Source organism: Sarcophilus harrisii, chromosome 1 (assembly GCF_902635505.1).
Source record: "Sarcophilus harrisii chromosome 1, mSarHar1.11, whole genome shotgun sequence".
NCBI lineage: Eukaryota > Metazoa > Chordata > Mammalia > Dasyuromorphia > Dasyuridae > Sarcophilus > Sarcophilus harrisii.
Genome location: NC_045426.1, coordinates 256288545 through 256302964, shown reverse-complemented (window position 1 = coordinate 256302964; position 14420 = coordinate 256288545). Strand labels below are relative to the sequence as shown.

General features: G+C 49.5%; 1 protein-coding gene and 1 long non-coding RNA gene across 9 annotated transcripts in view; one reads left to right on the top strand and one right to left on the bottom strand.

The window, feature by feature from the left end:
- Window positions 1-8965, bottom strand: part of TNRC18 (trinucleotide repeat containing 18) — a 156773-nt gene extending 147808 nt beyond the window's left edge. For 6 of the 8 annotated variants that reach the window (XM_031940786.1, XM_031940804.1, XM_031940795.1 and 3 more), the window contains exons 1-3: window positions 8792-8964; window positions 6845-7217; window positions 4114-4501 (exon numbers count right to left, since the gene is read on the bottom strand). In XM_031940786.1, coding sequence (XP_031796646.1) covers window positions 4114-4327 — 214 coding nt within the window. In that variant the 5' untranslated portion in view covers window positions 4328-4501; window positions 6845-7217; window positions 8792-8964. Of the gene's footprint in view, window positions 1-4113; window positions 4502-6844; window positions 7218-8791 lie in introns of all 8 variants that reach the window. The other 2 variants (XM_031940819.1, XM_031940826.1) reach the window with 1 other exon arrangement.
- On the top strand, window positions 1318-2861 carry LOC116419658. Its single transcript, XR_004229926.1, has 2 exons — window positions 1318-1555; window positions 2337-2861. It is a non-coding gene; the product is annotated as an uncharacterized LOC116419658 (long non-coding RNA).
- Window positions 8966-14420: the final 5455 nt, after the last annotated feature.

Here is a 14420-nt window from a genome sequence, read left to right as displayed (position 1 = left end):
TAACCGAACCTGGCTCCACCTTCCTCCAGTCACCTACCTGACCCAGTCAGGGCCGGCTACTCCCGGGAGCCAATGGTGAGTGGAAGCGGGGAAGAAAGAGGCTGGCCCAGAGCAGGTCTAATTTCACGGAGGCCGACGTCTGGGCTCTGGGATTAAGCCCAGCCCCTGCCCCAGGGCTGTGGGTAGGGTGACTGGCCAGGCCCAGTTAATAAAAAAGCCTGAGGCAGACCAAAATAGAACCAGCGGAAATAATTACAAAGTCCTAAAAGATCCTACGGACTGCCCGTGCCGCCCCCTTTCACCCCCCTGCCCCGTCATTGGGAAAAGGGGAATGCCCAGTTTACCTCTGGGATTAAGTTTAGAAACCCCTACTCCAGACCCCTGACTGGGTTTACGTTTAATTTCCACAAAAGCATTTTCCCAAAATTGCATTCAATTCCAGGCAGTACATTTCCTAATAGGGAGGGGTGAAGGGGGGGGTGGGGGTGGACCTACTAGTCTGCACCTGGGAAAAGGCAGGGCTATTAACTAATTTGCTATATTCCCATCCCACAATAACCCAAATCTAGTCCCTTTTTTTTTTTTCCTACCAATGCCCAGATCGACCCCAATCCCAGTCCTGTCAGGTGACTCCCTCCCCCGATTCCCTCCCCCTATTGCTTCCTAACTAGGGGATTTCTTCGGTTGAGGCAGACGTGGCGTCTAGTACGGACTTGCTCCCTCCTTTCCTGCCCATCCGGGCCAGACGCCAGGAAGGGAATAGAGTTCCAGTCATTTCAAGGCCCAGTGAGCACTGAATTTAGCCGGGCCTAGGGAGGGTCATCACCGCAAGATCAGCCCATTGGTCTAAGCCAGGCTAACTGTTTTGCCAGAACTCCTGGGTCTTCTCACCCTAGGTTTTTCATAAGCAAAGCGTAGGACCACATTTTTTCGGGGTTTTTTGGGGGTGGGGGGAACAGGCGAGGCTTTTTATCCTTCTGCACTCTCCCCCACCCCACCCCCACTTTACAGTCTTAGGAAAGACCGAGAGCGCTAAGCACTTATCCATTCCGCGGCGGCACCCTGAGGATTCCAGAGCTAGGCTAGGGCTAAGACCCTCCTCCGCGTCGGTTCCCTACACCCCAGCACACAATCCCGCCCCGCCCCACTTTATCTCCCCCGATGTCCCTCATTCTAGGTCACCGCAAGCTCCGAGAGGTCGCCCCCACCCCTCCCCCCACCCCCTGCACAGTGTCGCTTCACAAAGACCCTTTGTCCCTCCGATCCGCTCCCGGGCAGGTTCCTGAAAAGTTAAACACGCAAAATAAATAAGAGAGAAAGCGGGAAGAGGTCGACTTGGGCCCCCGGGACTGGGGGTAGAGAGAAGGGGAGGGAGGCGTCAGCTCCGGGGCTGGGACCAATCCGACCCGGCAGAGGCAGGAAAGAGAATCCCCCGGTCAGTCAGACTGCGAACACCCCACAAACCCCACCTCTCAGATTTTCCCACCGCTAGATACATTCTCTCCTTTCCCCCGCGCTCAAATGAATGCTGCAGCCACCGGTCGAACATTTTCCAGTGAGTTAACGCCCTAAAATACCGATCGGGGAAAAAAAAAAAAAAACCCTCAAAAGAAAAACAAAATAGCCCCCTGCTCTTGAGAAGAATTAAATTTTAATGATAGGTTCTGGAATGCTTCTTCTGTCTAGAAATGGTGAGGGGGAAGCTATGGGGGAAGGAGAAGGACCGGGAGGATGCTGGAAAACTAAGCGAGGAAGAGGGACGATTCCGCATTCCGGTGGCCCTCGGCGCCTTTCTCCAGAGACCCCAGCTTCCAGGATTCAGGAACTCGGTCCCTTTTCTTTTTCCCTTCCCACAGCCCCTCATAGTCCGAGCCCTAGGCTACGCGTCCCAGCGCGCCGCCGCAGCCGCCTCAGCCTCCTACTTCCTTCCATAACTGCTGAGGGAACAGACGGCATGACCTGGTAAACAACACGGGGCAAGAGAGAAGCTTAGAATGTGACAGGTCACAATTGCGCGGACAAGTGGTGGGTAGCAAGGGCCCAAAGCTGGAGTCCAACAAAACAAAATTCCTTTCTCTCTCCAGGCCAAGTTAGTTGGGCCAATTAGCTCTTGGACTCCATGCTCAGAGAGAGCAAAACTAGTCGTTAATTTCAAGTAAATCGTGTGCAAATGTTAGTTCGGCTGAGCGGAGAGGGTCACTAGAAGGTAACCGAGAGTAGACTGCCGAAAGCTGGATTTAGTTCCAGCCGGTCCGGGGATAGAGAGGGTGGAGTGGGGGACCGGTGCCCATGTGTTCACTTTTATTGCTTTGTTCATTTTACACCTCTCGTTTCAGCACCTGGAAAATTGGCACTGCCAACCATTCCCTAGCCCATAAATCTTTCCCCTCGATCTGGGCAGCTTCCTTCTCTGCAGATGTTGGCAATCAGGTTTGCAAAATTTCAAAGTCATTCATTGCAGAAGGGTGAAGGGAGGCAGTTGATTGCAGCAGCACACACAAAATCTTGTCACCTTAGCAAAGTCTACTGTCATCACAGCAACCCCCTTCTCCACACCCCAGGAAAAAAAAAGTCTTGAACCGCAGAAGGGCAGGGGGTCTCCGCACAACTTTGCAGACGACAGCTGCGACATCAAAGAGCCACAATCGAACAAGGCAATTCACCACCCCGAGTCAGTAGAGCCCTCTGCTACCCTCCCCCGCAGTTCTGAAGCTCAGTCCCGGTACAGCTAGGAGTCTGACTGCCCAACATCTGGGAATCAGTCAGCGGTAGGAGTTCAGAGACTGAGACAGTGGAAAAGAGGAGAGTGACTGGATGTTATTAAACATACTGGAGTTTCCAAAAGTCTTAGTAAACAAATCTTAAAGGGAAAAAAGGGCAGTCAGTGAGAAAAGATATTTTTTAAGGAAAAAAGTTATCGTTCTGATTTTTGCGGGATTTTTGTCTTAGTATCTTAAAATGCTCTAAAATTGAAAACGACATTCTTCGGGTGGATTTGCCTCTATAAAAGCTGCCTAGGAATTATCCCTCCCCAACCCTAAGCTTGACTACCCAGCGGTCGGTCACAAAACAGTCAACCAGCTCTCCCAGGCCGGGGACTGGGGACTGGGGACTGGGGAGGAAGGATATTGTAAAGCGAGACTTCTTAAGGATCCTGGACCTGCTTAATCCCCTCGAAGTCCGCTCTGCCCCCGGCTTTCTCTTCCTGGTTCCTGCCGCAGGAATATATCCAACTAGCTGGGCTGGGAGGTCAACTCCCCCTAAGCAGAGAAGCCAAAGCCAGCCGGAGGCCGCACCCTATGGGACAGGACAGACTCAGAGGGTGAGGAGAGGAAAAGGGGTTCAGTGTAAATTAATCTCTTGCCCCTGAAGCAGCTGCCCACTGTATTCCCAGAACACATGCTTTTCAGTGGAGGGCAAATCTTTCCCAGGAAGCTCCTTCACAGACAGAGCTGTCTTCTTTCCCCGATCCTAACTCCGGTAGCCTCTATCTGTCTCAGCCAAACAACCCAGGCTCGATCCCAGTCGAGCCAAGCAAGAGTAGCTCGGGCACGAAATGAACTCTCTTGCTGAAGCCTCCAAGGATTCTCAAGCTTTCGAGAGTTCTCCAGTCCCGGCCCTGTCCCAAAGGAAATGAAACATCTAGATTTCTCCTTTTCCGAAATCCTAACAAAATTCAATCAGCTGCTATCTATGCCCGATACCCCTCTTGGGAAGGGGCTCAACTCTCTGATCCGGTCCCTAAAGCCAGGAGATGATCTGTTCAGACTCCCTTATCCTCCAAGGAAACACTCCCAAGTGGACTGAAAGTGTTGCAGGAGCAGCAGACAGGGAAGATTTCCAAGTGCATTTACTTGAAAGAATAAAAATCCTATCAGAAATTCTTCCCTGCTCCCCTTCTCAATATTCCAATACTGGATCTTCCAAGATCCCCTTTGCCTCAAGTCGGCAGTTCTTATTTATATCAGATTTTAGAAATCCAAAGGGACCTCCGGACAATGCAACTCAGGAGGGTCGGGAGGCCACAGCTCTCCAATGAAGGGGAAACAGAGTGGGCCAGAAGCGGTAACCGGGAAGTGAGGTCGAGTGCCGGGACCTCAGACCCTTACTTACCCGGGTGCGAGTGGAGGTTGATTCCCGACGGCATGTACTTTCCCGGCGGCAGAGGAGCCGGCAGCCCGGCGGCCAGATGGCCAGAAGAGGAAGGCAGGCGGCCGGTGGCCGTGGCAGCACCGACCCGGTGGCTCTCCATTGCCAACCCGGACAGTAGCGGAGGGGGGGGGCCGTGGACAGACCGGGGAGGCCCCAAATCTCGGCCATCCATCATCTGAGTGCCAACTTCCAAGCCGTTTCGTTTTCCTCCACCCCTCCCCAGGCGCCCCCCCTTCCAGGGCCCCTCCCCCCTCCACACACCCCAAATCAGAGGGGTTTAAAATATAAGCCTCGGAGCAGTTCCATGGTCTTCGGCCGGCGGAGATTCCGCTGGGGGCATTTTCTTTGCCTGCGGTGGGGAGAGATCAGAGACACAAACACTGGAGTTAGAGCTCTTTCCTCCTACCGCTCCCTCCTCCGTACTGCAGCACCGCTCGGAGCCGGGCCAGCAGGTAGGCAGGAGCCCTCGGAACTCTCCCGGCCCGAAGAAAAAACAAACAACACCCCTTCCACCACCAAAAAAGGGAAACCACTCTGAAAAATCTCCCAAGTGTCTTCTCCCCCAAAGTCTCCCTTTGCCCCTGAATGGGGCAAAGGCAGCTCATTAGACCCAGCGGGTATTTCCGTAGCCAAAAATATATATATAAAAGGAGCATCGCATTTCAATTTTTAAAAATCACCGCTGCTTTCTACCCGTTCGGTCTTCCTCAGATCTAGACTTTCAAAATATTACTAAAAATGAAGTTTGCTTTTTTTTTCTTTAACTCCCCTCGACACACACACAATCTCCAGGGCAGTTTTCATAGGCTTCCCCTCCTCCCTTCCCCTTTCTCTAGAAATTCTAAACCAGAGAAGGGAAGGCTAGTATTGCTTCTCTCGGAAAGACCTGATCCCACCCGCTGAAATGTTTTATTCCAAAATGTCACATGTTTCAGCTTTAAAAACTATGAAATCTTTTGTTTCTGAAGATTAAAATATCTCATTAAACATTTGCTTGGTATCTGATGGAACAAGTTTAATATTTAACCTTGTTAGTTCTTTAGTTTAGATCATCTCCCTTTTTTTGCCCCCCTTTTTGAATTTTATTTTTTCCTGAATCCACCATAAGCAGATTCCCATTCCGCTGAACTAGTGGGGGCAAGGGTTTTACAATGCTTTTATTAATCAAGTCGTGATTTTTCTTCTTTCCTTCCTCCCATTCTGTGACAAGATTGTCTCAGAAAATTCCGTGAGACGTGGCATACATACTAAACTTAGGATTTGGTAGAAAATTTTAAAATAAAACGGGACAGGCTAAGGTTTCATTTTCGTTGAAACTCTGTATGGAAAAGGGAGGTCGCTAACCTTAACCTGGGGGATGGCGGTGGGCAATTGAAAGGTTGGGGGTGGGTGGGCGATGGTATCAAGTCTACTTCAGTCACCCTCAAAAAAAAAAAATAAACTGAAAAAAAAAATTCCCCTCCTAAAATCTGACTCCTAAAATTCTCAATAGAGGGAGTATCCTCCTCCTTCGTCCTCCCCACCCCCATGTTTGGTAAATATTCCCGAAGTTCCAATTTAAAGCTGTTTGTTTAAAAGATTTGTCCTTTGCTGATTTCTTGGGGGAAGGGAGAATCAGTTTGGATACATTTTCCCTCTCTTTTCAAACGCAAGCGGGATGGGCAATTACAAACAGCCGAAATGTTTTATATATACATATATGTTTTAACTATACAAAAAAACCCCAGCAGCTATCTCCCCCGAACAAACTAACCCAAACCTCTCCCCAGTCTTAAGAGTCCCACATCTCCTGGACAAGTCTCCAGTATTCGGTTTTTCTGGTGTCTTATCTACAGAGTAAATACTAGCAGGGAGTTTGCCACATTCTCCTTCCCTTTGGACTTGCACATAATTTAAGCTTAAAATACCCTGAACCAAAAATATCTACCTCCAGTCATTTACCAGGGCTTCTCTTACCAGCTTTGTTAATGGTTTCTTATTTTAACCTGGTTTTTACTTACAAACAGCTCATCCGTCCCTCGTCCCCCTCCCCTCTCTCCAATTCTCTGGTTACCAGATGAAACATTTACTTTTAAAAATCTAATATCACCACAACCTTGGATACATGTTTTCCATCTTAAGCACAGCGGTAGATGAGCTTCACGTGATTAAAAAAATTTTTTTTTTACTGTCTTTAAAAGATGGATACAGGACAAAAAAATGGAGACTTAAAGTTGAAGCTTCTTATTCAGATTATGGAAAGGGTTGGTTTATCATTCTGTGCGCTGCCTTGGATGATTCCTACTTTTCTTCTCCCTTAAATGCAGTTAAAATGGCTGAATTCCGGCTTTTAATTAAAAACAGCCTATAATCTAAAATGTCTCTCCCTCTCCCCATCTCTCTCACAGTCTGCAGGGCTATGGAGGAAAGCTGGGGTGTTTTTGTAATGGAGTGGGGATCCCCCCCTTCCCGGTTGCATTTTTCAGAAGGGAAAGTCTTAGGGAGGGGGCTAAGGTGGGGGAAATGGGGAATAGTCGAAGAGTTCAATGCAGCTCAGACCCCAGGAAAGTCCTTGCATTCCCAAGTTCTTTGAGGGTGGAAAGGGTTGAAGTGAAGGCTGAGCAGGGCAGGTAAAAGCTAAGTGTTAGGAGACCCGAGTGGGAGAAGCAACTATTTAACTTTCCAAAAAATAAGAGACTGGGGGAAAACCTACCTGCTGGAGCGGATGATCCCCTTCCCGCCTAACCGCCTCGCCTCTCGGCCATCCTGCCGCCTGCCCCCCGTTCTTGTTTCACTCTGGGGAATTATATCCAACTCAGACTTTTTGCCCGCCTTTCCTTTTTTTGGTATGAAAATGTCCTTTAGTCCATCCGTTCGGCTCGCCAACTCCTCCACCCTCCAGCAAACAGGCTCTGCGACCCGGCTTGCTCTGCTTTCCTGGAAAATCCAGCTTTCTTTCTCCAGAGGTCCCCGCTTTTTAATAAAATCCAGGTAGCACTGGTTTAAAGAATCCCAAATCTCCATATACAGCCCGGGATTGGAAAAGGTACATTACACAACCCCCTTTCAAGTTCCTCTCGCTGGATCTAAAAAAAAAAAAAAAAAAAAAAAAAAAAAAAAAAAGCCAGGATCCCATAGAAAATCGGGGGGGGGGGGGGGAGGACAACTCTTTAGCAATGAAACCAGCATTGTTCCCCTGCTCCCTCCTCCTCCCGAGTTGGCCAGCCAGGATCTCATAGTAAACCTCTCATTGGCTCCCTACGCTGCCAATCACGCTCATGTAAACACTTTGGCCCTCAGCCATTCCTATAAAACCAATTATGGACCAAGGGGCTCGAGCAGTTTCCAGGCTCCCCTCGGCGGGGCTGAATGATCAAAACTGGTGGTGAGAATTTTTCCCGGCCGTTTCCAGGCAGCCCTCCCCTCTCCACCAGTGGACCCCCCCCCCCCCCCCGCCCTTGCCCTCCTCCTCCCTCTTCCTCCCCCAACCCCCTCCCAGTCTGGGCTGACTGATCAAAATAGTAGAAGATGGTTGTAGCTGCAATTCAGTTCTTTTCATTCCGCTGTTTAATGGGAATGCTGTCAATTTCCTGCGTACTGGGGACCTGGCAAAGGGACGAGGACTACAGAGTTTGTAGGATCCAGAGGAACCAGAGGAGAAAGGAGAGCTTTGAGGCCGTTTGCTGTTCTTTTCCCTAACCCCCTGTTCTCTTTAGTTTTTTCCTCCCTCCTCCTATCACACACACACATACACACACAGAATACATCTCCTTTTTCCCCCAGATCTTTTCCAAGTTGCACAACCATGGAGGATGGTGCAGTAACAATCCAATTGTGTGTAGAATAGGAGGGAGGAAGCGACATGATTTATTTTTTCTTTACAAAGCCACCATTCATTCTCTCTATGGTGGGGGGCAGGGGGAAGCAAACGCAGTTTTCCTAGTCCCAGTCCCTCCCTGAAACGCAGTGTCAGATCGTTAATGATTAATATTTTGAAGAGGTCAAGGCGACAGCGGGTGAGTGTCTATATAATCTTCTAAGGGGGGGGGGGAGTTCCTATAGAAACGAAGGTGGGGGTATGGATGCGTGGTAAGAGTTTTCCCTGCCCAAAACAATCCCAAGCTGATGTGCTTTAGAGCCGAAGAAGCCACTTACAGTCGTTCGTCCTCAAGCCCCTCCCAAACCCCTCTTTAAGCGCCGTCACCCCTCCCCCCAAAAAATCTGAGCAGAAAACAGGATTAAAGCGGCTGAGCTAGAGTACAGAATCCCACTTGATTCTGACATTTCATCCTATTTGCATTTCTCTGCGGGGCCTTCTGAAACCTATTAAACTGTAATATTAAAAACTCTTGGCGTAGGTCCTTCTCCAACCGCTCCACACCCCCATCCCTTTTCCTCTCAACCCCCTGCTCTCTGGCCCTTCATTCTCTGCTCCCAACTGGAAGGAAGGCGGGGTGGACTACGGGCGGGGGGCGATGTGTTTAGCTAAAGAAAAGCAGCAGCCAAACCCCTAACTGCTTTGCTGGCCGCTCTTACAGGAGGGAGAGGAAGGAGGGGTAAAAGTCCCCCCCCCCAATTCCCCAGACTTTGTACTTTCCATACTGCCCTTTCAGCAAAATCTCTCTCGTGCTCGCCTGCCTGCAGAGAAGAGAGTACGTACCTGGTTAGAAGGGGAAATAAAGGGGCTAGCCAATCGGTAATGAGGGAAGCTATGCTGCCTGCATACCCCGCTGGCCTCGGAGTCAGTCCCCGAGCCGGAGCAGCCACCTGAGTCACCACGGAACCTCTCTGCCCTCCGCTGTGACTTCCCAGGCGGAGATTAAGCAAGAGCTGCTCGGACATATCTGGGGCTTTCTCTTGTAGAGAAAAGAAATTGGGGGAGGGTGCCTAAGAGTGACGATAACTGTGAACACAATGAAAAATCTAATGCTTGTCTATTTCCTTATTTTAGCTAAATAAAATTAACAAGACATTGAAGGGAAGAAGAAAGTCCAGTTCTCTGATTACGAAAGAAAGCCGAGTCGTTTTTTTAATTAAGGCCTCAGAACCCCAGAGTATTCCCCAAATCACTGCAAGTTTAAGGATTTTATCCTTTTTTATTTTTCATATCCACTTCTTTTAAACTTTGAGAAGAGAGCATTCTGCTACTTCGACTCCATTCTGTTTTTTTCTCGACTTTTAGAAAGAAAAAAGGGGGGAGGCGGCGCGAGCGGGGGGGGGGGCATAATTTAATTCCAGTATAAATTAAAAAAAAAAAAAGTTCAGTCTCTGGAGGGCAGTTTCAAGTTGCCCTTCGCCAAAGCCTATCTAGCTGGTTTCTAGGCTGCCCTCTTTTGGAAGCAGAAGATCTAGAAGGGGAGGGGAGGGAAGAGGGAGGCGGGAGGCGGGAGTGGGGGGAAGGGAGAGAAGAGGAAAGAAAGAAACTAAAATAGTAATGAGCCAAGGAGGAAAGCAATGTCTGTATGTTAAAAGCAAGGAAGCGCTCATCTAAATATCACCCAGGCACCTTCGGACTCGGCGGAGGAAAGGACACTGACTTGGGTAGGACACTACAGCGAACGGCTCCCAAATTAGCAGGAGGATCCTCCCGATGAAAAGGGAGAGGGAAGGGGTAGGAGGGGTGGGGGGTGCTGAGAGAATGAGAGTGCGAGACTTGGGATGGGGGGAGGTGATTGCTGGAAAAATTAATGCAAGTCTGAAGCTTATATGGCTGCCTGAACAGAATGCCGAGGGATCTTGAGCGATCACTGGAGCAGCAATGAGTGACAGGCGCTCTCTCTAAGCTTTTTTAAAAGTAGTTCTTTATTCTTTGAAAACCTTACAAATTCAGCCCCCCCCCCCCCCCTCCATACATACCGGTATTCAGATTAAGAATCTCCCCACTCCCTTTTTTTTTCTCCCGACCTCACTCAGAAACTGGAGAAAGTCTTAAATTCTTGTATAGAGATAATTTTAATTTAAAATATACAGACATGAAGAAATAAGGGTTTAATCGCTTACCGTTGGGGGTCGGGAGGGGGGGGGCAAGACGAAGATGGAGGGAAAGCATATTTTTATAAATGTTTAATGCTTTCACACCCGGATGCTACAAGACGCTATAATTGTGACGGTGGGGTATGTATGCAATAAATCATTTAGTTGCTAATAAAAATTCTGCTTGTTTGTCTTGAGTTTGCCAATGGCGCTTGCATTTTTCAAGTGTTTCTCATCAGCGGGCAAAGAGAATCTGCATTTCATTAAAGCTGCAATTTCAGTGTTGATCAATCTTTTTTTCTCTCTCCCAACCCCTCCACACACACCCTTTTCTTTTGTCAGTCATCCAACCTATCTTCTCCCCTTCCCCCCACACACCTCAATTAAAAAAAAAAAAAAAAGCTTAAGTGAGAATATTTCTCGGGGCTAGTCGCTTCAAACTCCACAAATCCAGGACCTCTGCTATTTTGAAGAATGTTTTATATAATCAAATGGTTATCTAGACAAGAGACTGAAGGGTTGGATTTTTAGTTGTTGTTTTTTTTTAACCGAGGGTGGGGGCGTGTGTGAATAGGGTGGGGATACACTGGGGTGAGGAAAACATGCAAAACAGATCCTGTTAACACTAGAGCAGTAAACAAGCTGGCTGGCATGTTTATGTAGGACCTAAATATGTGTGTGTGCATAATACGGTTGTTGATGCAAGATCGGGCCCTCCCCGATGAAACGAGGTCTGATTCCGTGGCGAATGTTTAATTGCCTTGATCTTTGCCACCGATAGTGAAGTCACGACTTGAATTAAGCCCTTTTTTTCCTTCTCTCTTCCCGCGGCCCCCCGCCCCCCCTTTTGCTGCAGTCAGTCTGGTAAACAGCAGCTGGGAGCCATCTTGTAGGTTGGGTGGGGAAACCAAAGCCAGGAGCTTTGCAGGGAATGTAGTGGAAAAAAAAAAAAAAACAACAACCGATTGTGGGGGGGAGGGGAAGGGGAGGTGTAAGTGTGGAATGAACGAGGGTTGCTTGTGTTGTATAAGAGGAATCGAGTGCCCCCCCCCCCAACCCCCGCCAATAAGCAAAGCAGGCAAGCGAGAGAGCTTGTACAGTGTTGAATAACGCGTCCACCCGCGGATGGTTCAGCAGGGCTCTTGCTGCTCCGCTACTTCTCCTTCTAGCGGGCGTTTGAATTTCTTTTTATTTATTTGGGGGTGGGGAGCGGGGTGGCTAGGGTGTTAATCATTGGCTTCGCTCTACTCTCCTCGCTTGAAAATTGTGGGTTGTGTGTTTGGTGTGTTGCCCCCGCCTTCTCCCCCTCCACTACCCGAAAACCTAAATTTAAAAACTAGATCTTGTAATTTCTTCCTCTCTTTCTTCACCCCCCCCCACCCCCCACTTCTCCCAAGCCTCCGGGAGCGGGGACAGGATTTTGCTCGACTTCACAACAGCCATTTTCCGAGCCGAAACGTTCAGCTTTACAAGTCCCCGTGCAACTCGCCACCCCCGCACTACCAGCACCCCCATCCCAATTTCCACTCCCCTAGCACGCTGGTTGGGAGAGCTATGGTTTAAAAGTTAGTTTTATTTATTTTATTTTCAAATGGACTTGATAAGACTAATGCAGATTGTTTCAATGGTTTCGTTAGGTTTTCCCCTTTTGTCTAACCCCGCTCCCCCCCAAGCCGCGCACTCCCGAGAAGGGTGGATGAGGGGATTAGAGAAAGGGGTGAGTATAACTGCCCTTGGAACCTGAATTTGCTTTCTCCAAATAAAATCCATGGAGGGAAAGAGCATTCGATAACTCCCAACCCCTCTCCCACCACCCATCTCCCCTCTCCCAGCTCCCTTCTCGGGCTGTGTTAATTAGATTAAGCCCTTCTTTTGTTTCGCTGCAGTCTATTCGGAACTGTGGGGGCCTTTTTTTTCTGACGGAATGTAGCATAAACACGTAACCATACCCCAGCTGGGTTGACAAAATACTCCCCCCCCCCCTTTTTTTTTTAAATCAAAGGACAAGCCAACCTTGAGGCTTTTACACTCATATCCACAGCCTCCTCCCCCCCCCCCCCCCCCCCCCCAGTTGTTGCTTGGCTTAGCAGGGGAGAAACGGCTCTTTTGTTTCCCACGGCGCAATCCTCTCGGCCCGGAGACCAGATAGGAATCTCTCCTCGTTGCCTGTCGCCGCAGTTTCAGCCTCTGCCTCTGTCCCTTCTCATTCACCTTGGAAAGAAGGAAAACTAACGCAGTCTTCTTCTACGAATCCGAACGAACTTCTCCAACGTTCCTAACAGCTCTAAAAATCTAGCGATTAGTCCGTTTTCCAGTCTCTTCCCCCCATTCTAGCCCAGCCCCCCCACCCTTTGTAGACTCAAGGGCACTTACTCCTGCCCTACCCAAACAACCCTGTGTGCTGGGCGACTGCCCGTAGAGCACCCTTGTCCTCTCAGCCTCCCTCATGGGCTCTCCACTGGGCTTCCCAGTGCCTGGGCGGCGATGCCCTATGGCGTAAACAGTGCTTACTGGCTAAAAACTTTGTAAATCCCAAAATGGAGCCTTAAAAAAAATGACGCGGTCATTTCCTGGCTGAGGGACCCAAGAGTGTTCGCCGAAGGGTTGTATCCCGATAAACGAAAGCATTTACTTAATTCGAGAATCAAAAAGTTTGCGGTAATTATAAAACTGAGATTTTTTTATTCTAAATCTAAATCTGGGTTTTTCCAGGTTGTTGCCCCGGACAATACACACTATTATCTCACTGCGTTTGGGGAAAGAAAAGGGAGGCGATTTGTAAAGATTTTTTTTTTTTTTTTTTGCTTTTCCCAATCCCCATTCTTCCAGCTCTTTAAGCTAGGAGGTCCAAAGTACCCCTGACTTCCTTGCTCGCTGTGTTTATTCTGGGATTGACCGAAGTGAGGCCTTAGGGGCCTCCAATGGAGCCCGGAGACTAATTTAGCGGAGACTAGCTTCTAAGCCGGGCCTGAAATCTCCAGTTCTTTCTACCTACCTCTCTTGTTCTTAGGGAAGATCCGGAGAAGCACAGCCAACGTCTGCACCCCTCCCATAGTCCCCTTGGCAAAGTGAAAATGGGTCCATAGGGAAGAGAGCAGCGCCTTGCCCTGAATAGGTTCGGTGTAAGAGGGAGGCCAAGCGGTTTGGGGGATCGTTAGAGTTTCACCTCCCCCCTGTTTGTCTTTAGAAAGGACCTGGCTTGAGCCGAAGCTTCAGCCCCCATCCCAACGCCCGGCCGGGTCTTACACTCAACTCTGTTTTGATTGGAAAGGAATTAAAGACTCCTCGCCGAGGGAGGACAGTTTGAGCCATAAATCTTGTGTTAGCTTCTACGAATTCCTCTCCCTTCCAGCTCTTTCCCCATACTCAACTTCTTGTCTGGAACTAGTGGACATCTTCGACTTTCACTACTTGCCCCCTCCCCAAAACTCTGAGCTAGGACAGTGGATGGGAGGCGGAGAGGGAAAACAGTATCTGGTCCCCCCAAGGGGACGCTTGAATCAAGCCGAAACGACTGGGGTTTCTTACCGGTGTGAGCCGGGAGTGGTATGGACTGAGAAGGAATACGGGATCTGAGCTTACTGGAGATAGGGTTTGCTCACAAGCTTCAGTCCCTCAGTTCCCCCCTCCATGTCAGTTCAGATAGGGCTACCCCCAGTCCCTAGAGCTCGGTAGTCGGTGCATGGTTCCGAGTCTAAGCAGTTTTTCCTGGCCCATTTCGGCACCTGGTAATCAGGGCATTGAGCCCAAGCTCTTCCTTCCACTCTTGTGAGAGAGGATAATTTTTCTTAGCCAGAAATCGGTCACCCTCTCCGCCTCCCGACTCAATTCTCTGGTCTGTCTGATTCCGCAACAGCTACCCCAGTTAACATTCCGTTTGCAAGAGGAAAGGCTCTCCTCGGAAGATAAATCCGGGCGACTAGAGTTTGGGGCCCGGGCTGGCTGGAGCTTAGTAGATAAGCCTGGGCGGCTGACTTCGGTAGCCCCAAAGCTTCTACAAGAGAGGAGCGAACAAATTGATTTCCTCCTTCCCCCCTCCCCTTCCCCGGGGACCTTCCATTCCGAACCAAGAAAGTCTCTAAGGCTTGTGGGTCCCCCGTCCGTACCGAGCAGAGGGAGGTTAGGGAGCTTTGACAGCGGCACTGTAATTCGTTTTGCTGTAGAATCCGAAGGCGTAAAAGTTCCGGGGTAAAGCCTAGCTGGAAGGCCGACACTCAATGAGTGCCCTCTGTGTATCTATCTTCTGAGCCCACGGTCAAGGCGCTCTTGCCTGCACCGAGGCCCCACAGGACCCCAAGGAGAGACTGGAGTCTCGG